This window comes from Ornithodoros turicata, chromosome 6 (assembly GCF_037126465.1).
Source record: "Ornithodoros turicata isolate Travis chromosome 6, ASM3712646v1, whole genome shotgun sequence".
Lineage (NCBI taxonomy): Eukaryota > Metazoa > Arthropoda > Arachnida > Ixodida > Argasidae > Ornithodoros > Ornithodoros turicata.
The window spans coordinates 34087670-34102507 of record NC_088206.1 but is presented as its reverse complement, the minus strand read 5'-3'; the positions used below and the strand labels follow the sequence as shown (position 1 = coordinate 34102507).

At 53.3% G+C, this 14838-nt stretch overlaps 1 protein-coding gene across 1 annotated transcript; it reads right to left on the bottom strand.

The window, feature by feature from the left end:
* Nucleotides 1-400: 400 nt before the first annotated feature.
* On the bottom strand, nt 401-1006 carry LOC135398475 (uncharacterized). The gene has a single exon (XM_064629875.1). The coding sequence runs from the start codon at nt 1004-1006 to the stop codon at nt 401-403; it is 606 nt and encodes a 201-aa protein (XP_064485945.1).
* Nucleotides 1007-14838: the final 13832 nt, after the last annotated feature.

Genomic DNA, 14838 nt, shown 5'->3' with positions numbered 1-14838 from the left:
AGAAGATGCGCGCAGCAGGTGCAAAGAAGATGGTGGGATGCGGGTTGCCATACCAGACACGCAGAGCTTGGTGTTTGCATCAGTAAGAGAGCGATGACGCATGTTGACTACAAGATGGAAATGGGAGAGGAAATCGGCGCCTAAAATGGGATGCGCGACGTCGGCCACGAAGAAAATCCAGCGGAACGTTCTCCGCAAGCCAAAGTCGAGAGTGAGCGAACGTTGTCCGTACGTCTTGATGGGGCTCTTGTTGGCGGCTTGTAGAGAAGGACCGGTGTAAATGCGGCGGCGGTCAATGGATGAGGCGGGGATGACACTGAGCGCGGAAATCGAATTTTCGAGGGATGATCGGTGATAAAGAAGAGGCGACCGTGGTGAGGACCGGCAACAGCGGTCGCGCCTAGTTGCCAGGGCTGGTGTTTTCCTGGAAGATGCAGGGTTCCAGGCACTTAGTCGCTGCTTTGCCGAAACGCTCATGATACCAGCAGAGCTGGAAATGTGGCGTGCGCCTGGGCGAGAAACGACGGCTGGGTGAGAAACGGGAACGCGGACGGAATGAACGTCGAGGACTTGGAGACCTGGGGCGAGCGGAGATTGCCGCTAACTGCGTCTTGAGTACTGCGATTTCGTCTTCTAGCCGATGGGAAGGGGCTGAATCTGGGGCGGAGCTGGGTATAGATAAGCGGGACAGCGCGGAGGAGAGCTGGCGAACCTCTTCGCGGAGCGAGTCGCAATTACAGCAGGTTGCAGTAGTTGCAGCAGGTTGCACAGGTCCTGCTGTGCAGGGCGCTCGTGCGGAAGGCTGCAAAGCAGCAATTGTGTGGGAGGCTCCGAAAGGCGGTGTCGCTTCCATAATCCGGTCCGCGAGCTCTGACAACTCGCGAAGGGGAACAGTGGGAGAGGCTGAGAGAATCATCTGGACGGTGTGAGGAAGTCGCTGGAGAAACAGTTCTCGCAAAATCGACTCGTCTAGCGCTGAGGACTCGTCTCCGAGTAGCTGATACATCCGCCTCAGAAATTGGGTCGGCTTACGATCACCTAATGAGCAGTGAGGTAGTGAGCAGTTGCCGCAGACGTTGTTGCTGGGACTCGGACAAGTGTTTGATAATTTGCTGCTTCAGAGTATCATAAGGGTTGTCGGAAGGAGGGTTCGTCACGATGTCCCGGACCTCCGCCATGACTGAGGCAGACAAAGCAGTAAGGGCGGCGTAGTACTTCGTGTGCTGGCTGGTGATGTGTCGCTTGGTGAATTCGGCCTCGGCCAGGACAAACCAGAGGGCTGGGTCGTTGTGCCAAAAGCTTGGCAGTTTGATGTCGATAAAGTTGACCTGGGCAGAACCAGTGGGCGGATTGTGATCGCCTTGGTGTTGGTCCATGGCTTAATCTTGGTTGCAGGAAGGAGCGAAACGTCCGGGTCACCAAATATGTGGGAGCTAGTAAGGAGCAACCACACTGGGACAGAGGTCCGATGGGGCGACAGTTTATTCCTGGAATGAGCGAGCGAGAATGATGATCGAGATCGTGTGCGTGAAAAGGGCATGCTGTCCGTCTTCTTTTACGGTAGGTGGCCGCCACAATTCTAACACCTGTATCACGAATATCCGTAGCGTCATTCATTCACAAAATAATAAAATGAAATAAAATAAAATGACAGGACAGGTATGGCTCGCGTAGCGCGAAATTCAAGCTTCAGCTGCACGTGTTGTGAAATGAGGCCGGATGAAAGCTTGAAGACAATATTGATTTGTGGGGTCAATGGCGTGAATGGCGTGAATGGCGTGGGTGAAGGTGAATGGCGTCCTGAATGAGGGGGCCGTTCTGGAACACCAAGTCTATCTATCAGCCACGTCTAGTGTCGGTGCACAACGGAAGGTCCAGGTGTTTGGACATACGAACTTGGGAAGGTGGTGTCTTGGCCATTGAAACGTGCACGTTGAAGTATCCGAATACAAGAAGCTGGTGCCTGCGGTAAGCTGCGAGTACGCACACGATAAAGTGGCGGACGCGTTCCTGCTCCGCGCGAGGCGAGGAGTTAGCACACTGCCACCACAAGCGTTGTGGGAAGATGCATGGCACAAATTTCTCCAAGGACGTCACAAGGGATACTCAGGCACGTAGGTAAATGGCAGTTCCGGCCGGTCGGTTGCCCTTGCCAATGCAACGCGCCCCACAGCGGCACCTGAAGCCGAAGACTTGTATCGGTCTCTCCCTCTTGATGGACGTCCTGGAGAGACATAGGAGTGATGTCTTGGAGAGGACACCTCGTCGTGTGTAATTTCTTGTGCGTGGAGCCGTACGGAGCGTCCATTCGGAGCTACGTGTGTCAACGAGTGGGAAGAAAAGGAAAGAAATGAAAGGAGGAGAAAAAAGAGAAACGGGGAAGAAAAGGAAAGGAAGAGAAGAAAAGAAAAGGAAGAACACAAAACCAAAACTAAAAATTCGCAAGCACGGTTACGCGACCACAACGCATCGACAACGAGTGGGGTTTGTCTGGTTGTTCCACGGACCGCATAGTGATTGTGCGGTGCTTTCGCAGTCGATGAAATTCGTCCACCAAAGTTCTGTCGATATTCGCCTTTCCATGATAGAAGTTGAAGTGATTGCCAGCTCCGTCAGTTATCTCACTTTCCATCGATAGCGGTTGTAAACTGGCGGGATGATCCTCCTCAATGCTACGGATGAGAAAGTTTTGCGCGGACAAGCTAATGTGGACGACGCCGACGCGATCTACGCCCACGTTGTAATTGTGACTGCACGTGAGCCATTGTTCTAGGGGGAGGGGATGAATATCTTTATTGAGAAAAAAAATCAAGGAAAGGTTAGTCAGGCAAAGGCCGACTTGCTATTCCTTTCGTACCGAGGAACGGAAAAGGAAAGAGGACGAAAATATAGGAAGAAAACGAAAAAAGGAAAGAAGGCGGCAAGAAAGAAAACGAAAAAAAAAAGCCAAAGAAAGAAAGGGAAAAAGGAAATAAAACGAAAAAAGAAACAGAAAAGAAAGAAACAAAAAGAAAGAAACGAAAAAAAAAAGAAACAACAAGTTGTGCAAACGGGGGAGTTCGTCTGGCGCATTTTATGCAGGAGTAAGGGTGTCCGTGCAACATTCATTCGAAGGCGGTGGAGGAGTGATTCCTCAGCTCTATTGCAGCGGTAGGCAATAGTGAAGTCCTGCATGGGGTCAATCAGGCGTACGAAATGATGATATGAGGTAGAGTCCGGTTGGAACTGCTGGGTACGGACACAACGCCGACGACGAATGTGCAGGGGGCAGACAGAGATCGCTAGGGGCAGAGGCGTGGCAGGAAGAGCTCTGTTAGATGTTGCGTCTCTTGCTATTGTGTCAGTGCGGGTGTTACTCAGAAGGCCTACGTGTCCCGTATTCCATTGAAGCGTCACAGAATGGCCAAAAGAAGTGACACGGCGCTGACAAGCTGGTGCATGATGAGAGAGGCGGTACCCGAATTCTTGTTGTGTCGTCTCTCTCCCTCCCCGTCTCGGGTACCGCCTCTCTCAACAGAATGGCCAGTTGCCGAAAGTTGTGTCAGAGCTTGTAGTATGAGCGTGTGGAGAGGGCATCTGGTGCTGGGGCGAAACGAGAGCAGCAAGTCCAGTGAAGCCTTGCTGTCAGTCAGAACAACCCACTGTGCAGTCGGCACACCGAGCAGGTGCTGTAGAGCAGAGAGGATGCCGAGGAGTTCCACTTCCATAGAAGACATTGGGTATGGGAGGACAACGGCTTGCTGAAAGTCACTATCAGGGATAAAAAATGCAGCACTCTAGCTGTCTGCCGTGACTGAGCCGTCCGTGTATACCTGGCGATGATTCTGATACGTGGAGTGCAAACAATGGAGGGCGAGTTGGAGGGGTACCGGTGCGGGAGTGTCACGCTTGCGCTGAAGACCAGGGATGGTGGAGCAGATATCAGGACGCGCAATGGTCCACATTGCTGGCGCTTATGTGGGAGTATTTGGGGAGGGAGGAAGATGATCCTTCAGGCGGTCGATGGTCTTGCCGAAAGCTGAGTCAGGGCATTCGTCGTCAATATGGCAAAGATAGTGGTGAGGGTAACTGGTGAGATAGCGAGAATATACTCGAAGTGTATTAGCATCCCGCAGAAGAGGGACAGGAGTCTTCATTGCTTCAGCAAGAGTGCCGTAAGTCTCTGATGTTCGTGGTACTCCCAGACAAATGCGAAGGCCGCGGGCTTGGAATGTTAAGGAGCTCGCGCTCCTGTGTTTGGCTGAGGGCATGCATGATAGGGAGGCTGTAGCGTAGTGTCCCCAACACGAGGGCCTGATGGACGCGATGAAGATCAGTGCAGGACGTGCCCAAGGACGCACCAGCGATCCGTCTGAGGACGTGAACTGAGGCAGCCGCTTTTGTGGTAATCATCTTCACATGGCGGGACCAAGTTAGGCCGCGATCAAGTATAACACCTAGGTATCGGCCTGAAGTAGCCAGAAAGGAGCCGTCAAGGTAGGGCAGATACCTACGGAAGCACTTGCGCGAGAACGCCATCGCAACAGGCTTCGCCGGCGACACTGTTAGGTCACGGGAGGCAAGATAGGTGATAATCCCATGTAGAGAGCTTTGCAGTCGGCGCTGGATCGTATCTCGACGGATTGCAGAAGTCCAGATGCAGATGTCGTCGGCGTATATTGTGATAGATGTATGAGCAGGGATCAACTGGGTAAAGGAAGCCATGATAGTATTAAAGAAGAGGGTGCTAAGGACACTGCCCTGCGGGACCCCACGGGTCACGTGGTGCTTGGTGGTGTCACCACGAGCGGTGCACACGAAGAGATAGCGGCCTGATAAGAAGTATTGCACACAGATAAATGTTTCTTGGGATAACGGCACTTAGAACTGCAGCTTTATTTGTTGTTTCTCTTTCTTTCTTTTATTGATCGATTTATTTTTACTTTTCTCTTTCTTATTTTTATTTTTTCATGAACGCTCCACGTGAACCAATAAGAAAAATCGATCAAGCGGTATCCATCGCAGGGGGCAGCCGCCAACTTGAGCCGCAGTAAGAGCATTAAGGATGGCAGCATGGTAAACACTGTCGTAGGCTTTCTTTACGTCGAGGAACACAGCGGCAGTCAATAATCCCTCTGCTTTGGCTTGTTGGACCTGACTGACTAGGTTGATGACACAGTCCAGCGCTGATCGGGCCGGGCGGAATCCCGCCATCACTTCAGGGACATACTCAGCAGTCTCAAGGAACCAGCTGAGACGCGTGAAAATCATGCGTTCAAGTGTCTTCCCTATACAGCTGGTGAGGGCAATGGGACGAAAACAGTCAATGTGATGCGGCGATTGGCCCGGTTTGGGTATAGGAACCACCATGGCCGTCTTCGAATTTTCTGGAACTTGTCCGGTACACCAACTCTCATTGAGAAGCCGTAGGAGATGCAAGCGGCCCGATAGGGGAAGGTGCCAAAGGGCCTCATAGGTAACCTGATCTGCCCCAGGTGAGGTGTGCAGGGGAGCGGCTGCAAGTGCTGTTTCGAGTTCAGAGAGGGAGAAGAGCGTGTCCAGGACAGGATGACTTGGCGCATGGACTGGGACTGCAGGCGTTACTGAGCTGAGGGTGCTGGTGGTAAGTCTTACGCAAAAATCTTCGGCAATTTGTAGTTCAGGCTGTGATGTACAAAGAAACAGGGAGCGGAACGGATTCCGCTGAGATACAATTGCTTTCTGAACCCGCTGGGCTTCGAGGCGGTCAGGAGCGTGACCAGTGCGTCGGGCACGGCGTTCCGCGCGACGACGAAGAGCACGAAGCCGCTCGTACTTAGCATCGTCGGGAGAGGAGCACACCGGGACACGGGAGAAGTTAGTAGCAGCCTGCGAAGCACCTGCTACAGTACGAGAATAATCCTGCTGGTTTCCCAGTGCATCGTTTGAGGAAGCTGACTCCAGCGTGGCCTGATAGAGCTGCCAGTTGGTTCGCTTGACGGAACGTGATGTAGCCGGCTGACGCGATCGTCGGATGCCGATAAGAACGGGCAAATGATCACTTCCAAGGGTGTCGGCATCTACTCCCCATGTGAAAAGATGAGCCACTGATGCTGACACAGCGGTAAGATCAAGACATGAGGAGAGGTATGTGGCTTGAAGAAATGTTGGGGAACCGTAGTTTAATATACTTAGAGTTCTGTCGGCGAAGAGGTCCGCAAGGCGCTGTCCTCTTGCGTCGGTGCGTGTGCTACCCCAGACGGCATTATGCGCGTTGAAATCGCCACAAGGCACAAGCGGCGACGGGAGGCTGGCAATAAGTGTGTCCAATTCAGCAATGTCGTAGGGAACACCAGGGGGCAAGTAAAGGGAGACAACCAAGGTCAAGGGAGCCTAGATGAACGGAGCAGGCCACGTAGTCACCAGTACCCTGTGTGCGCACTGTCCGGCGGACTACGGGAATGTCAGACCGGACGAACAGCGCGACACGACTTGTCCGTCCTCGGGGTTCAGAGAGGAAGGTAAAGTAATTCGAGAGCCGAAAATCTTCTGTGATACCGCATTCGGAGACACAGAGCAAGAGGAATTTGTGCCGGTCATGTGAACTGGCGAAAATCAGGCGTCTTCGACTGGAGACTTCGAGCATTCCATTGAAAAATAGTTGTGTGGCGATAAGGGGCTGTTGGAGGAAGTGGCGGGTGATTAGCCATTCACAGGTGGAGAGGGAAGATGACGCTGACGCAGAAGAGGCTCAAGTGCTAGTACTGCTTGAACAGCCGGTAGATGTCCCGAAGCAGGTATTTGTTGGACAACGGCGCACAGTGCAGTGAACATCATAGCGATTATTGCGCCAAAGAAGTGATCCTCTTTCTCCGGTCGAGCTTGGGACGCCTGAGGTGATCGCGGGAGGCTGTCTTGAGGCGCCGGTTTTCCAGCTGGCTCTTGAGTCTTGACAGCAGATGCAAAGGTCTTTAACGGTCTCGGGGGACGGTGCGTCGGCTGCTCGGCGCTACACGGAAGCTGTGGGAAGTGGGCTTCTCCAGGGGGAGGACGCCGCGAAGGTAAGGTTGCTGCACTCAGGACACGTCGTTGGTTCGCAGCGACCTCGGCCTTGGCAACTCTACAAGCACGGTAAGTCGCGGTATAATGTCCACCACAGTTGGCGCACTTCGGCTCTCGTCGGACCAGACATTGTTTGAAATCATGCGGTCCCGAACACACTTTACATCGCTGGGAGCCTCGGCAATTCCTGGCATAATGACCGTATTTCTGGCAGTTAAAGCACTGAACCGGGGGGTCAATATACTCCGAGACTGGATAGTAAGCGGAGCCAAGTTGTAGCTTGGCAGGGAGAACGCGGCCAGGCTCAAAAGTGAGAAGAACACTTGACTTAACGATAACGTTGGCCGAGCCGTCGCTCTCCCGGGAATAGGCCACTTCTCTCTTCACCACAATAACGCCACTGGCGCGGAAGAAACCGAGGAGCTGTGCATCGCAGTACTGGCATGGAACACCAACTATTCTACCCGTGGTGCGTGTGTGTGTGTGTAGTTAGAGGTTTTCTGGCGCAAGGGCTACTTACGCCAAACCCGTGGTGCGAAGGTATGATTGAGGAATGTATGGGAGAACATCGACTCCAGCAAGTGACCGGAGGGCCACGAGACGGCGCGCAGATTCTTCAGATGACACATGCACAATGAGGGTACCCTGTTTATTGATGCGGTGACGGAGCACCGTCTCTTGTGTTGCCGACAGGATGTCGCGCGCGACGGGGTTGGGGTCCACATCCCAGAAAGAGGCCAGAGGGTTCTCACAGCGAAAAACGACCGGGATGCCGTCGGCACGGTTCTTCTTATACCGTACTATTTGAAACCCATCCTGAGGCACTTTGCAGTTATCCACTGGACTCTTCTGTTCTGATTGACTGTCGTGTTCTAGGGCATGTCTGTGCTCCAAGGCCATTTATTGGGACTGTTTGGACATTCTCTGATCTTTCGCCGTCTCATGGGTGGAGCCTACTTTAAAGTCATAGTCCTCGTTCCACCCCCCACAAAGCGTGAATCCATGCAGAACCCGCTTATCAGCTATCTGGTGCGCGCCATTTTGAAGCTTGTGGGGGACGTTATCGCCGGCACGTGGATGTGACACCCGCTGTGGGACTTATCTCGCTTACCTTGTTTACCTGTGGTGGCAAGGTGCGCCACCGGTTCCTATTGGAGGTGGGGCCTCCGGTGAACTTAATAAAAGCGGAGGGATCCATTTTGCCGGGGCTGTTTTGCCGTGGGGGCTCAGGCTGAGCGGTTGGTCTGGCAATCGATAAGATGTAATAAACCTTGCTGTCTTCTGGTAAGCTGGGCTTTGTTGAGTGTCTCCCTCGTACACTGGACAGAGGGACTACGACCCCGAGTGACGGGATGGCGAGCATTGATCGCGCTGACGTTATTCCCACAAGTGGCGCCCAACCGGCTCGTCTGTCTGGTTTCGAGGAAGACCCAATAGGTTTCCAAAAAGTTTAAAGGGTATTTCTGGTGGTCTCATTTGATGTTTGGATTGGCATGACGGGGTGGTTGGATAGCGGCAGCGCTTCGGAATTCCGGCGCGCTTCCTTTCCCCGTTTCGCTAATTGCTGCGTGTTAATAACGGGTCATACCTTCGGCCTGTTCTTATTTTGAATGTTATTTACGCTGATTGGATGGGCGCGGAGGGTTGGTGTTGGGTAGCAGTTATACCGCGGGTTTCCGGTGTGCTCCCTTTTTGCCCTCATCCGTTCTGTCCTTGCGTGTTTTACGTCAAATAGCCTGCCTTGAGAGCGTGGCCGTGGGTAGGTTTTTTTACGCTTTCATTTTCTGCTAAATTCGGTTGCGGTCCTTTTTGTTTTCTAGTTCCCGCCACGGACCTAATCACCCGCTTCAGCCCCCAATCTCCGCCCCCCAGGGCAGGGGAGATACACAGCTTAGCGTGTACTTCACGTGGTGCAGCGCCGTTGACGCCCAGCAGGTGTACGGTTCAGACCCGTGAAAAGTAGAGCTGACTGCGCACTTGCAGTGCCCCGATCTGCTACCACCGTGCGACAGAGCGCTTGTCAAGTGTGGCGTCGTCGGGGGGAAAGTGCCTTGACGTAGGTTTGGCATCGCCAGCGCAAACGCAGGCGCTGCTGCGACATTACGTGCATGTGCCTTTGCAAGCACTTTGTACGAATGGATCGCAGCCTTGCATGATCAGCAGCCTGCCTTATCAGGCGACTTCGGAAATATCAGACGAGATTGAAATCAGGTGCGCCGTGCCGGTGCCTTCGTTTGATTTCGCAAGTTGCGTGCTTCCGCTATAACATGCAGATTTGCACCAGTTCCAATTTCGAACCAGGTTGCATACGCTGTAGCTCACGCCCTTGCAGACGTAGCTCAGTGGCATTGACTATCTCGGTCTTTAGTGCATACCGCATCCGACTTAGTCTTTTCCGTGCGTTTCCCGTCTTCACGGTTACTCACGATGCATTCGGGGTTTAGTCAGACCCTAGCCGCCAGGAGATTCCTTCTGACCATTTGTACTGTTTCACTGTTTTATTGTTTTTAAAAGGAATGACACCGAGGCACCAAGCAGTGAAGCGCAGCTCCTCCCACCGTCAACTTCGTGGAAGGCGCATTCAGTTTTCTGCTCCTGATGTCAACACGGCTGCCCGACGAGCATCGCATTCCGTAGCCACGTGGACTGTCGTCGAAAGCGGCCGCCCTGTGTCGTGGGCGTCGAGATCCCGTTGGAGTTCCCAACCTAGACCTTTGAGGGGAATGGACCCGAACCAGATCCCGCATCCCTTCCGAGGCCTGACCCAGGAGATTCGTCACTCCGCTGACCCTCTTCTGCCCATGACGGACGAGGAAAGACGTATCCTATGCCCTTTGTGTGGCGTCCCTGAGCTTCACCGTACCGCCCACCGTTGGGGAAATCTTCACCATGCTCGCACGGAGGCCCAGAGGTCCGCTTCGAGTTCAGTGGAGTCAAACGCTGCTGCTGCCTTGGATCTGCTCCGACGTCATTGCCCCGACCTCCTGAGAGCAACTGTCCCACTTACACTCGACCGACCTGGTGCAGCCCCAGCTCCGGTTCCCGAAGACCTGGAAGATATCATGCTGGACGCAGATGATCTCCTCCTGTGAGATTGAGGAGGGGGGAGTGTGGGGGACGTTATCGCCGGCACGTGGATGTGACACCCGCTGTGGGACTTATCTCGCTTACCTTGTTTACCTGTGGTGGCAAGGTGCGCCACCGGTTCCTATTGGAGGTGGGGCCTCCGGTGAACTTAATAAAAGCGGAGGGATCCATTTTGCCGGGGCTGTTTTGCCGTGGGGCCTCAGGCTGAGCGGTTGGTCTGGCAGTCGGTAAGATGTAATAAACCTTGCTGTCTTCTGGTAAGCTGGGCTTTGTTGAGTGTCTCCCTCGTACACTGGACAGAGAGACTACGACCCCGAGTGATGGGATGGCGAGCATTGATCCCACAAGCTGTTCGCCAGGAGATGGTCGACAGCTTGGTTGTCGCACTGAATGCAGTCTACAGGAATAACCGGTTTCTGACCCACAGCCGCCTGTGATAAGGGAGGTTTTATTGCCAAGCTGAAAGAGTTTAAGGACAAAGGGTTTTCGGTTAGGCCTCATATCATCCAAATGCCCATTTCCACCGACTTCCCAAATCAAACAAACGCTCATATTATCCGAAAAAAAGTTCGGAGGTTCTGGGCTTTCGGTTGATCTACGTACTAGCGTAGCAGTGATCCATGCCCCCAAATGCTCTTTTCACCCGAGCGCCCAATACCACCAAAAGCGGAATACTTGAAAGGACATGCTTCCCCCCGTTTGTCAAGGACAGGAGGAGGTGAGCGGTTCCTGGGTGTGCGAGAATCCAATGTACTTCCTGCAACTGACTCAGAAGTGAAGTTTGCCAAGGAAAGCTATTATTGATGTCTATCGCGTTCAAGAAGGGATCCGATCCGAATAGAGAGATATTTTCCATGTGAGCGACTGGAGTCCAGGCACTGTGTAGGTCATCATAGTGGGAAACGAACAGTAACAAAACGCCCACGGCACAGGTCCCGAAAAAAATTACAAAAATGACGTCCTTCTACAGTTCAGACGTTCAGCTGAAACAGCTGAAACAGCCCCTAAAAAAAGCTTGCAAGCATATGAATGCCTGAAACCAGCATAACTTCTGAACTGTAAATCTTTTCAGAAGGCACTTGAGGTTTGTGTGTTTTCCGCCGTCCCGCTATATTTTCCAGCCACAGCGTATACCACTCCCACCATGTTCTTTTTCGGTGCCTCATGACGCAGACCTCCATGAGCTGCTGAACATAGTGCTCCTCCCTTCAGCAACATGCATACGAATAAAATTCATTTTTGAAATATATCTCTGTTCATATCATTTCTTGAACGCGAGCTCATTTGCACACACCGAGATTCGTGTCATTTCTACCCACCCAAGCTCAGGTTTCTTTAATATACATTCCGTGCATCAGCTCTCATCATTATCAGTCGCATCTCGCGGAGATCCCGATGCTAGATATCTAAGGAGAATTATTAAGCACGGGAACAAAATAAGCTGTAGAAGTCAGCGGACCGCATACATCACGTTACAGACCATTTCGAGCACCGCATGAGCAGCACCCAGGGACCCACGTGATGGCTAGGGTCACGTGACCCTCTCTGGTGAGTTGCAGGAAGTACAGTTCGAGTCAGAGTTAACTGGAACGCGATTTCGGCCGCCGAATCGGGAAGAGAGCCACCCTAGGGGCGCTTAGAAGAAATACAGGGAAATAATGTTTCGACTGTCCTACTTACGGCGAATTCGGGTGGTCATTTCATGGCGTCACGGCCTAGCGCCAAATTGCTAGGTCGGCTCCCGAGCTGGATCACTTGACACTTGCCACCCGAACGTGAGTGCCAGGGATATAGCAGTTTTAGGATCAGAATCAGGCTCGCCTGATTCCTTTTGAATCAGGGCAGAGTTGACACACTTGGATCAAGCTAGGGGCATCGCGGTCGCCCGTCTTCGGGTTTCGTCGTCTGCTAAATTACGTGAACTTCGACGTGCGGGCTAACTGGGGCACTCGTAACCGCTCCATTGCGGATTTGACAACACCGGATGTAGTTGGGCAACCTGCTGCTCTATCGTTACGCGAACGCGCGAAAAAAGTGCTAGCTGGCAAATTCCGTGCGCTCGGAAAGCGCCACGCGAGATTGCTTTGTTTCGACCAAGCGAACATGACTGCTCGGGATCTGACAAAAAAAAAAAAGAAAAGAAAAAGCTGACACGAAATGACCACCCGAATTCGCCATTATGCTGCGATGGTGTCCGCCTTGGCATGCGTTGTGGACTCGGCATTACCGTCAACTGTGGCTATCATGGCGACACTTGTTTGGGTTTGAGGCGACTATGTAAAGGTGTATGCTGGCCGGTATCACGTCGATGCGATGCTGTTATTTCTTTAACACACAAAGGCGGACACCATATCCAATAAATTTGCCACTAGACTCCGTGCATGCTCATATGTTTCATCACAAATCTGAAAATGCCCCACTGAGCGAACGCGACCACCTTCGCGTGTATCAATGAGATAAAGTCAGCGCATCCGTGCGATATCAGCCGGCATACACCTTCACACAATCCCCGCAAACACAAACAAACATCGCGATGACAACCATAACTGAGGATAATGCCGAGTCAACAGCTCATGGCAAGGCGGACACTCCCGCAGCAACAGTGGGATTGTCGAAACACAATTTCCCTTTTTTTCTTGAGAGAGCAGCTAGGGTTGCTATCTCCCCGACTTTAGCTCCGCCAGTCGAACTGGCGTTCCCGTTAACTCTGCTTCGAGCTGTACAGTGGATTCCCGCACACTTAGGATCCGCTCACCCTTCTTCTTTTCCCTGTTAAACAGGGGAAGCGTGTCCTTTCAAGTATCGCTTTCGGTGGTTCTGGGTGCTCCGATGAAAAGAGCATTTGGTTGATTTGGGGGGGGGTATATGTTTATTCACACGATGGAGATGTCAGCCAGGCAAGTGCCGGCTTGCTACTCCTTAAAAAAAAAAGAAAGAGACAAAAGAGGACAAAACAGGTGCGGGAGAAGCCGCGATGGGAACCATGTGCTGCGGGCGTTGAGGATCGCCGCCTGTGCTCCAGAGGGCGGTCATCATTTCTGTGGCCGTGAGGTACTCGAAGAGTGCCTTGGTAACAACCCGTTGCCCAGGGCGGGGGACAGGCCCGAGGAGTGTAGCGAGCGAGAGGGGGTGGTGGCCCAAGGCTTGGAGGCGTCGGGCGAGGGCGGCACGGGGCGCCGAGAACGTCGGGCACGTTAGCAGGAGGTGGGCTACTTCAGCGATGGCGCCGCAGGCATTGCAGTTTGCGTTGCCGCGTATGCCCGTCTTGTGCAGGAGTGACGGACTGTAGGCGACGTTAAGGCCGAGGCGATGAAGCAGGGTTTCCTCGGCCCTGGTAAGGTGTTGGGATGGGTAAAGTTGGGGTAGATGGCTCGCAGAAATGTGTTGCATCGAATAGCGTCTGCAATGAAGTGGCGGGTTTCAGGGGCAGACCATCGATGAACTTTAAGGTGGCAAGCTGATGCCGTGAGCGGTAGGTTTGCGATGGGGCTGTCACAGCTATGTGCGCGCCTTGCAGCAGCGTCGGCACGGATATTCCCAGGGAGGCCTATGTGGCTGGTAACCCACTGGAGCCAGACGGTATGACGGGAGGCGAGAACAGTTGTATGACGAGATAGTCATTGCGTGGAGATCGTTGATCGTCTGGGATCCGTGTGAGCTGATGACCTCCAACACTGCCTTACTATCTGTAAAGATGGACCAGTTTCCCTGTGTCGAGATGGAAATGTGCTCAAGCGCCGCGTAAACAGCAAAGAGTTCAGCCTCCGTGGATGACGTCTCGTTTGCAAGGAGCGCTCGATGGCCCCGCGGGGCACATAAAATGCTGCGCTCGCTCTGTCAGGTACGACCGACCCGTCGGTGTAAACTGCTAGCCGCTGGTCATGTAGCGTGGAGAGGTGCTCCAGGGCAAGCCGACGTGCGACATCGGAAGGAGTGTCATTCTTTCGCTCAAGGCCGGGGATAGTGGAGCACACGAAGGGCCGGTCGAGGGCCCACAAAGGGGGGGGGGCAAAGGACACGGTGGAAGAGGGCTGCGGCACAACTACCCGCAGGCGGTCGATAGCGCCACCAAGGGCAGAGTCGGGGCAGTCACTTCCTATGAGTCAGAGATAGTGGAAGGGGTGCCGCGTTAGGATCCGCGTGTAGACCCGAAGGGTTTCCCTGTCACAAAGAATGTTTGCAGGTGGTTCACATGCCTCCGCAAGGACTGAGTATGTTTCGGTCGTCTTAGGCAAGCCCAAACACACTCGAAGGCTGCGGGCCTGGATATTGAGGAGCTCACGCTCGCCAGTCCTACTCAGGCCGTGCAACACCGGGAGGCTGTAGCACAGCAGGCCGAACACGAGGGAGTGGTGTACTCGGCGCAGGTCGTCACAAGACAGGCCCCACGACAGTCCTGAGACCCGTCGCAGGACGTTCGCAAAGTTGGACGTCTTGGCCGAGAGTGCCTTGATGTGGTGGGACCATGACAGGCGTTTGTCAATGATTACGCCGATATATTTGGAGTGCGGCACGAATTGGAGAGGGGTTCCAGAGACATGAAGAGGGTAGCGGGCGAATGATCGCCCGGTAAACGCCATACCGACTGTCCTGCTCGGGGAGACACGTAGACCCCTATCGGCAAGGTATAACACGATTGTATTGAGGGCGTCTTGTAGGCGATGTTGAATCGCGTCACGTCGCATGGCAGAGGTCCATATGCAAATATCGTCAGCGTAAATTGTAATGTTG

Coding starts and splice junctions, on each gene's coding strand:
- LOC135398475 (XM_064629875.1), bottom strand. CDS start 1,006: ATGTATCAGCTACTCGGAGACGAGTCCTCAGCGCTAGACGAGTCGATT.